At 50.4% G+C, this 9,926-nt stretch overlaps 1 protein-coding gene across 1 annotated transcript in view; it reads left to right on the forward strand.

The window, feature by feature from the left end:
* ACAD8 (acyl-CoA dehydrogenase family member 8) overlaps nt 1-9,371 on the forward strand; it is a 14,952-nt gene extending 5,581 nt beyond the window's left edge. The window contains exons 2-11 of the mRNA XM_019509622.1: nt 1,305-1,405; nt 1,853-2,022; nt 3,053-3,162; nt 3,823-3,899; nt 4,605-4,742; nt 5,282-5,417; nt 5,505-5,602; nt 6,164-6,316; nt 7,208-7,310; nt 8,401-9,371. Of these exons, the coding sequence (XP_019365167.1) occupies nt 1,305-1,405; nt 1,853-2,022; nt 3,053-3,162; nt 3,823-3,899; nt 4,605-4,742; nt 5,282-5,417; nt 5,505-5,602; nt 6,164-6,316; nt 7,208-7,310; nt 8,401-8,453 (1,139 nt within the window). The 3' untranslated portion in view covers nt 8,454-9,371. The remainder of the gene's footprint in view (nt 1-1,304; nt 1,406-1,852; nt 2,023-3,052; nt 3,163-3,822; nt 3,900-4,604; nt 4,743-5,281; nt 5,418-5,504; nt 5,603-6,163; nt 6,317-7,207; nt 7,311-8,400) is intronic.
* Nucleotides 9,372-9,926: the final 555 nt, after the last annotated feature.

Here is a 9,926-nt window from a genome sequence, read left to right on the forward strand (position 1 = left end):
GTGGTTTTTGTGGGCACGATCTGCACCGCCCTAGGTCTGGGGGGCCGTTGCCTCCACACCGGTGCTTTGTTACAAATCGTGACTTGGTTCTTTATTCCTTGGGCTCTGGGTCAAGGGACGCCGGTTGTCACACGAGACCCAGTGCCGGGGACGTCCAGCCTCGGTTTAGGCGCCGCTCCGTTCGCCTTGTAAGAAAGGCCTCTCTTCCCTGAGCAGCAGGTGGATTATAAGAGACCTGGTGTCCGAACCCTTTCCCTCTGCCCGAACGAACTTTTTCCCCCCCATCGATTTGGTTGCTAATAAAAGATATAGCATGTACCCAAAAAAAACTTTTGCTTTGCCTGTGTCCTGCAACGAACACGGCTACAACCAACAACCTTCTTTCCCACGGCGCTCGGCAAACTGAAGCCAGGAGTGTTTTACCCTGCGCTGAAATGAACCCGCTCTTGGGATGAAACGTGGCGGGTGGGTGGTGTGCAGCGTCGTGCCACCCTTCGGCGCAGGAGTGATGCAGTCTCCTGTCTCACTGCACATGAACGAGGCATTTGGAGAAGCAGAATGTAACTGTCCATGTTAGCTTGGGGCCAGGATGCAAGAGCTCAGGCTTCTGCTTTTGCAAGTTATCTGGGAGTTGCTTTTGCTTCTTCTTGTGTTTTAAGAGATTCACGTACTGGAAACACTTTAGAGCTACTGCAAGCCTACAGCCCTTGTATAGGGCTCGGCCGCGCATGCTGTGCAGCTTAGAGGGAGTGCTGGTGCTTCTCTGCATGGTGAAGTGCTAAGAAAGGTTTGAATCGCCTTTTTAGTTCTACGTTGTAGCTCCCGAACAGCGACCACAATCTTCTAATGACCCTACTACAGCTACTCCTCGCTTAATGTTATAGTTACTTTCTTGAAAAATGCGACTTCAAGCGAAACGGTGTTAAGTGAATCCAGTTACATCACAACAGTTGCGTACTAGCAGGTGGAAGCCAAACGACGTTCTAACCGAACATTGCACGACTTTGTGTTCTCTAATAGATCAGGGATGTAATAACGAAACGTTAACCCGGACAACGTTAAGTGAGGAGTACCTGTACGAGCTCTGTGCCTGTATCAGCATGCTGGGGTATTTGTTCAGCACTGATGTATTGGCAGAGAAAATGCCTAGCGGAGGCTTGCTAGGCTCCAGGTTCATTTGGATACTTGGGCCAAAGAGATCTGGCTTAGGAGAGAGAGATGCAATAATGTTTCGGATTCACTGTGGGTATGAAGCAAGTGAAACTTTTGCAGCCTTCCCTGAAATGTCTCATCTGCTCTTCCAGCATCCGCAGGTCTGACTGAGGAGCAGAAGGAGTTCCAAAAAGTGGCCTTTGATTTTGCTGCCAAAGAGATGGCCCCTCACATGGCAGAATGGGATGAGAAGGTGAGAGCGCAGCCCAACTGCCAGCCGCAAAGCAGGTGCTTTCTTTGCCCAGTGGCCCCTGCTTCCTTCGGAGCTCATCTTGTCTGTTTCAAATTTAAAGGGCTCATCATTCCTTTTTTAGTATCTTGTTGCTGCCTTAGCCCTCTTCCCTTCTTGCTTAGCACGGCAGTTGCAGCTTACAGCGGCTTGTTTGCCTGAGAAAGTGCTGCTGAGGGCAGCTGGGTGGGGTTGCTGGCAGGAGATGCTGGTTGGTCTAAAATGGTGCTTTTGATGCCTCCACAAGAGAAGAGAGTAGCTATCTACTTGCCCATCCAGCCAAGCATGCCTTTAAACAGTGAAAGATTAGAATCAGGTTTGTTTTTCCCCAAAGCTGATCTCCCGTTTCTCTCTTTCCTGTCCCCAATAGGAAGTCCTCTGTTGTCATGCCTCTCTTCTGCATCCCTATAGGAAATATTCCCAGTGGAGACGCTGCGGAAGGCAGCCCAGCTTGGGTTTGGTGGGATCTATGTGAAACCGGATGTGGGTGGCTCTGGACTGTCACGACTCGACACTTCCATCATCTTTGAGGCTTTGTCAACAGGATGTACCAGTACCACGGCCTACATAAGCATCCACAAGTGAGTGCACTTCTGCATGGGAGGGGTGGCTCGGCTTCTGGGGACAGTGTGGGTGCCTGGCGCTCTAAATTTGTAGCATTCAGGCGTGCTACTCGTGTAGCATAAGGACCCTGCACGGACTAGGAGCTGTAGCTATTCATTAGCAATTGGACTGCAGCCCCAGGATACCGGGCAGAATAACGCCCATTCACATGGAAGCCATGTTAGCTTGCTGGTGTGGGAAGAGGGTTAAAAGCTGGGAACTTCTTGGTTCTGTTCCTGTCACTGCCACTGACTTGCCATGCGGCCGAGGACAATTAACTGTATGCATCCCGGTGATCCCACCTCTACAGCCATTTCTTCTTTGGTTGTGTGGTGATGGTGCCCCAAAGACTCTATTCCTATAAGTCTGCCCCCCCCGCCCCGTGCTAGATGGCATCATATGGGCTATGCCTCCCTCTTGGCAGTGTTTTTTTCTGTGGAAGTCTAAGATCTTTGAAAAGATGAGTGAGACTGGAAGTTGTTTTGGTGCAGAGACCAACTGTGTTCTGCTTGAGCAGCACCTAGCACAGAGTCCTGGTCCCTGACTGGCTCCTAGGTGGTACTGCAATACAAACAATCAAGAATTACCCTACTTCTGTTCATGGGTGCTCTGGCAAATGGAGGAGTGGTGAGTTGCTGAAAATTGCACGTTGAGTTGGTGGCAGTTGAGAATAGATTCCACATCTCCTGACTCCTAGTCCTGTGCTTGGCGTTTGTGATTCCCGGGAGTTTGAGCCAAGCCTTCTGGCATGGGGCAGCTTTGCTCCATTTCAGTGTATGGCAAGCCTGGCTCTTAGATTTGGTTAGCTGAACTCCAGCAGAGCCTGAAAAGCAGAGTCCAGACAAGTCAGCTTTCAAACCTTGCTGCTGTCAGCTGTAGGTTAAGAGCAGAGAGAACCTAGTACTAGGTTTAGATTGCAGCACCCATGGCTGAGATGGATGTAATCAACCTTCATTCTGGGCCTGCACTTGCATGCATCTTAATCCCATTTCCTCTCTCCTGGTACAGCATGTGCGCTTGGATGATTGATACATTTGGGAGCGAGGAGCAGAGACACAAGTTCTGCCCGTCACTCTGTAGCATGGAGAAACTTGCTTCATACTGCTTGACCGAGCCAGGTGAGCTTCACGTGTGAAGAATCCCCTCATGTTCGTGTCTTGTTGCCCAGTGAGGTGCAATGTATTGCTCCTAGTCACAGAAATGCCAGGGAATTGGAAGTGAAGTGTTCAGTATCCCACTGGCCTGAGTAATCAAGGGCTTATGCTTTGGGGTATAAGTGTAGCAAGGGCTGATGCTACAGTGTGGTGCATCTCTGTGTGGTGGAAAGGTTTGCTGAGGCATCAGAGGTCAAAACAGCACGTTAGTAGGAGGACACAGAGGGATTTGTAGGGTATGTAAACGAGCTGGAACGGCTCTTCAACCCCTGTTGCTCACCCTGCAACTCCTTTTGTGGCTGGTGAGACAGACAGCTAATTCCAGGGTAACTGACCAAACTCCATCCAGGGCATTTGGATGTGTCATTTCATACAGGTCTTGACAGGTTGTGGCCAATCAGGATCCTATGTAGGCTGGAAGAGACTAGTTCATCAGCTTGTGATGACTTGACCGGGATATGTTCAGCTATGGGGTAAAAGGGCCCAGCTTCTACTGAGGTCAGTAGGAATTAGTCTTGTATTCCAGGCATGGCTTTGGCCCTAGAATATGTCTCATGGTTCAGAGCTTCTTGAGTGAAGTGTTGTTCTGTCATCTCATTAATTCCTTTCTCTTCCCACAAACAGGAAGCGGAAGTGATGCAGCTTCCTTGCTAACGTCGGCCAGGAGGAAAGGTGACGCCTATGTCCTTAATGGTTCCAAGGTAGCAGGTTTTTTCTTGGAAGCTCCCTGGACTCCATGCTTCACTAAGAGAGACTTTGCTTAGCTGTCTCTGTCCCCCTCCCCACCTTCCTCTTGTCCCGTCCCTTGAGAGAAGTCCCTTTAGATCACATTGTCTACAGAGATGCCCCAGGACAGGATTGTTCTGTGTGTTGTATGCTCTGGGGATTAAGATAAGCCTTTACTGTCCCTTTCCAATGAGGTTTCTACCCCTTTTCTTGAGTGCGCTGTTCCACAGCCCAATTCTTGCTGTTGAGAAGCTCTCAGTGTTGTTCAGCCTCAGTTTTCCTTTGCTGAACTTCCTCCTGTTAGTCCTTGTGCCCCGATGCTCCCAGACCAGTCCCTCTCCCTGGATTTTCCACACCCTAGCTCCCAGGAGGTGGACACAACTATCATGTTCAGCTCCAATCAGCTGTCCAGCTCCTGGGTTCATCCTGCATCGCTCAAGCCGCTTCTCTTGCCTCATGTCCTTTCCTTTGTCTTCCTGCCGTTCCTCCACTTGATTCCCTCACCCTTGTCTCAGCTTCTCCTCTTTGTTCTGGGATTATCTTGCAAGAGGATTCATGTGCCCCACATACCTGATACCAGTTACGATTCCGTCCTCCATCCAAAAGCGATGCAAGCTGTGCTTTGGGGCACTGGTTCCTGCATGTTAATGCAGTCTCTTATTTCACATGTCCTTCACCAGGCCTTCATCAGTGGGGGCGGTGACACGGATGTTTATGTGGTCATGTGTCGTACAGGAGGGCCAGGCCCCAAGGGCATCTCCTGCCTGGTGCTGGAAAAGGGAACCCCAGGGCTCAGCTTTGGCAAGAAGGAGAGAAAGGTGAGAGACTTGTGACATTGTGTGGAGTAGGGGAGGACAGAGGCAGACCAAACTGGAATAGGCCACCCCAGATCCTCTCTTGGATCAAATCATAGCTCCAGTCCCCTGCTGAAAGCTCCTGTTCACAGGTTGGGCTATTTGACCCCTTCAGCAGCACTTCTCAAGCTCAGACCTGATGAGAGTGATCAGCTAGGCTGATAAGAGTGGAGATAGTCTGGTGCTTTGCAAATCACTAAACTCCCAACCTGAGTGTGACTTGACTGCATTTCTCCGGAGGTGCAAATCTGATGCACAGAGCCTGAGCCACCTAAACTGCAATACACACTGCTGTCAAAATCCACCTGATGGGAGCAGTGCATGTGTAGACCTATAGTTCAGAAAGGCTTGGATGGGTGTGTGAGCAGAATCCTCTACTGCGTATCAGGCTTTCCAACTAGCCTGGCTGTGGGACTAGGTTGTATGCCTCTTAGTGCTCTGATGCCCCTCAGGTGGTCCATGTTCCCTTCAGACAGTGTGTGAGTTGTCCCTGTCTCTCCCAGGTGGGCTGGAACTCCCAGCCAACTCGGGCAGTGATCTTCGAGGACTGTGCTGTTCCTGTGGCCAATCGGCTGGGAGCTGAGGGACAGGGCTTCGGCATTGCCATGAAAGGACTGAATGGCGGAAGGGTAAACATTGGTAAGATCGGTGTTTGAGAGCAAGCCATATGTGCCATTAAGCTGTTCCAGTGGCGGTAACATAATATTCACATTGTGCCCCTGGCAGCTTCTTGTTCTCTAGGAGCTGCTCATGCCTCTGTCCTCTTGGCCCAAGAGCATCTCACAGTCCGCAAGCAGTTTGGGGAACCGCTGGCCAGTAATCAGGTGACTTCACAGAACCCTCTTTCCAGTTTTGTCCCCCTCCTGCTATCGTGTACAAGCAACCAGAATGTCCACATCTGGCTTATGGTGCCTCTTGCAAGGAGATGTTGGGAACTGAAATAGCTGAGAGCTTTCTCTAGTGCTAATGCTCTTGTACCCTCTCCTGTAGCGCCTCTTGTTGATAGAGGTTTAGAGGGCAAGGGGGGTGGAGGGATGGTTCTCAAAACACATGGTAAGCAGAAAAACCCTGTTGAAGAACTTTTATAATCAGAGACAGATGGATAGTAAGAGACAAATGGAGTTAGTGAGGGGACTGAGGCATTGACACTGTCTCAGAGTGAGATTTGAGCTTCATGTCTAAGGTAGGCCTTTCCAGAAAGCACCTGGGAAATAAAAACAAAGACAGCGGCCCTGTCAAAGTCAGAGAGGGGGAGGCATCAGAAGCGAAGGCTTGGCCTGAGGGAGACTGGGAACAGGACTGGTCATTACCTGGGTTTTCAAACTAGGACCCCACAGAATTGAGGGCTTAACCTGGCCTGCACCTGTCTGCATCTCTCCTGGCAGTACCTCCAGTTCAGACTGGCCGAGATGGCAACGCGTCTGGTGGCAGCACGCCTCATGGTACGAAATGCAGCACAAGCACTACAGGAGGGGCGGGAGGATGCCGTCGCCCTCTGCTCCATGGCCAAACTCTTTGCCACCGAAGAGTGCTTTGCGGTAAATTCTCCAATTTTGCTCTAAGTGTCGTGGCTGGAAGTTCAGAGGCTCTTGTAGGATTGATGCTGCTTGGGATGTCAGAAAGTTGCTCAAGGCTGCAGGGTTCCAGCTCAGAGCACAAGGTCTCAGGTCAGACTCCTGGACCCCTTACAGGCTGGATTCTTGGCCGCATCTAGGATCCCTCGGCCCTGCCCTTGTCCCAGTGCCTTCTGCACTTTCTGGGGGGCCAGAAGCCAAAATACAATTGGGTGTCAGGAGGTAAAATGTGTATACAGCAGGGGCTTTGCCACATGCTGTTAGTTATGGCTTAACAAGTGTCACTGGGAATGGGGCATGCACAACACGCTGACAGTTCACTAAAAGGAAATAATTCTTATTTGTGGATTTTCTTGGCTTAGTCGCATCTGGGACTTCTTACAAAACCTGCTGTCAGACTATTGGATTCTTGCTGTCCTTCCAGCGTATCTTATACCTAGGATTATATATGCTGGAACGAACTGGTCTTTATAGATACCAAGCCCCTGAAGAGATCTTTTATCCTGACTGGCCACTAGATGGTGATCTGGCACTTTAAATTTGCATCTAGACTCAGTAGAAATCAAAAAGAAACTATGTTGGCTAAGTGCATCCTCAGCACTCTGATACTGCAGCATCCACTTTAAAACAGCACTGTTAGCTTAAAATAGCACACTGGGGAAAATAGCACAAGTTTTATGCATTTAGTGGTTAGAGTGAGAGAAACCAGGATTTGGCTGCTGGGTGCCATGTCCAGCTCTGCCAGGGCTGATAGGATTTGAATCCAGTTTCCTGGGTTCTCATACCAGCTCTGCTACCCTGAGCGAGTCGCACCATCATCTTGCATTTGGCACAGCAACTTTCTCTCCCCTTCAGATCTGTAACCAAGCCTTACAGATGCATGGGGGCTATGGCTACCTGAAAGACTATGCTGTGCAGCAGTTTCTGAGAGATATCAGAGTGCACCAGATCTTGGAAGGTAAGTTGGGATGCCACACACAAAACTGACCACTGCCTGGTCCTAGATGCTAGATCTCCCAGCTAGCAGGAAGATCCATAAACGAGGTCTGAATCCGCTAGTCTACAGCAGATTCCGGTACCCTCAGTAGATCTTTCTAACATGATAAAAAAACATTAGAGTTGGAAGAGACCCACACATTTAGCTGTCCCACATACAGAATTGCTTCCTGCAGTATATTTTCCAGTACCTTCTCTAAGTCTCCCTCTAAAAGGACTCAGCTGAAGAGGATTCATCCCCTCCGTGGGGAGATTATTTCACAACAGTCTCCCACCAGAGAAGGAGCTCTCCTGATTTTCATGCTAATGGTGTCTTGGTTTAATTGTCTATCACGCCTACTGATGCCTGTTATAGTGCTGCCTTCTTAGTCTGTGGTGCTACCCATACTTCAGACATCTGAAGGTATCTGTAAGAATATTTCCCTTGGGCATTGCAGAGCCTGGCTGTTGATATCAGCTCTTTAATTTTTCATCTTAAATCAGCCTCTTTAATAGTTTGTTTCTCTTTGAACTCCCATCACCTGACACTGGGGAGTCCAGAAGGGATGTCCTGGCTGCCCTTGACTAAAGGGGACTTTGCAGCTCCCTTTTCCGTGATGTGATGCTGCTGCACGTGTAGTTGGTAAAGCAAAGAGTCTCGGAGTAGTTGTGGTTGGCGGTCAGCACCCACAGAGCTTTGTAATGCCAGTGAGAGCTGGGAGAACTTGGCACCTCTCTGTGCCAGGCCTTTTAATAAGCAATCTGTTCCCAGGCACATGTATATGACATATGTCCTTGTGCCCACTAAATACCTAGAGCTTCTCCATCCATGAAAAATGTCTTTTTCAGAGGTTAGGCTGGTTTTCAGCAGGTTCTGCATGAGCCTGATAGAGATGCAGGACCATTGCTCTACTAGTTGTGATACTTCTGTTGTGGCTGCTTCCATCAAGGACTCATTCCATGGATGGAGGGAGTTCTGGGTTAGATGCAAAAATCCTGTGTTCTTTTGATAGGGATCAGTTTGGGGGCCTCATTTAAACTGATGTATTTTTCTCTGTGCCTTCATCCTACAGGTACCAGTGAGGTGATGAGGATGATTGTGGCCAGGAGTCTGTTACAAGAGTGAAGCCAGGAGCTGGTCTCCGGCCTCGGTGCACTCCATCGGCTGTAGCACTGTTGGTCTCTTCCCCACCCATAGACTCTTTTGGGAGTGCATCTGTGAGGATGTACCAGAAGAAGCTCTCTTGCTTATTTTCTGATCCCAAGCACAGCTGGATACAACCCACGTGGTGTCCCAGCTGCAGTCGGTGCCTGGCAGAGCTGCTGTTACTAGGCTGGTATAGAGGAGCCTGAAGATGCAAATCACAGACATGAATGCAAGCCTTTGTTCCCGTGTCTAGGTCATGGGCCTTTGCTGTTGCTCTGCTGCTGGAAAGAGTAGCTGGGACATGCAGGCCATTTCCTTGCTAAGTCAGGATTAAATCATCCGGCCCATCGTTTTGTGCACCCTAAGGCCAATGGGGAGGTGCAGCTCATTGCACAACCCTTCTTGGCATTAGCTAAATGCTTCCGAATCAACAAAACATCCCACTGGAATTACAGGGGGGCAAAGAGTTGCCCTGTTGAACCCAGTGTCTTTCTGTTCTGCAGCACAAAGGGGAGGTCAGCCGTGAAGCCTGCCTCACTTGAGGTTTTATGAAGGTCAGCCGGCAGCTTGGATCTAGGGCAGCCAGCGGGGGACGGGGGACGCTTGGTGCTTACCGGAATCACTGCCTGGTGCTTGTTTAGCATCACAGCTCCTTCTGCTTCTCCAAGACAGCGTTGCTTGGTGCTGCCAGCTCCCATTTGATACGCTCCCAGCTCAGGTGCATGGTGGCAGGGCGGTGAGCTGCAGGGCAGGGGCGCGGATTACCAGGACAGCTGTGGAGCTGCAGTGCAGTGGAGCGTGGGGGCCAAGTTAAAACTTTGATTGTTTGCACTTTTTTTTGCACTTTTTTCTTCTTCTTGGCCTTGGAATCAATAAAGTGTGGACGTCCCATTGGAACGGGTCTTGCAGGCTCCATGCATTCACTGCGCTTTTCCTGTCCCGCCAGCAAAACCCTTGCTGCTTGACGGCAGTTTAAAACAGCAAGACCTGGACCTGAGTCCAGCGGGTGCGCTGGGGAAGGCCCCTGCGGGGGGAAGGCTGCGTCTCTCCACAGCCCCCCAGCAAGCGCTGCTGCCTGTGCCTTTCGCAGTCTCCGGGCTGCAAGCAGCACCCTGGGCTGAGCCTGGGGCCCAGGTCCTGTGCACAGCGCAGGGGTAGGGTTACCATACATTTGGGTTTTCCCAGATGTGTCCTCTTTTTAGATCCTCCGATCTTGTTCCAGGTGGGTTTTGTTTTGTTTTAAATATGATCAAGTGTCTGGGGTTTCGGTCAACTCAAGTTTTCCCTGCACTTCCTGACTTGCCCTAGCAAGGAGCTGCTGGCAGGGGGTGGTGATTGGAGGCAGGGTGCACAGACCTGGTCAGCAGGTGGCCGGGCAGGGGGTGGGAACAGCTGGATACAGATAAGTCTTGGGGGGTTGGATGGCCAGGGCTTGGGGACTGTCTGGGGTGG

Source organism: Gavialis gangeticus, unplaced genomic scaffold, assembly GCF_001723915.1.
Source record: "Gavialis gangeticus isolate Ggan-Ray unplaced genomic scaffold, GavGan_comp1, whole genome shotgun sequence".
In the NCBI taxonomy this organism is placed as follows: Eukaryota; Metazoa; Chordata; order Crocodylia; family Gavialidae; genus Gavialis; species Gavialis gangeticus.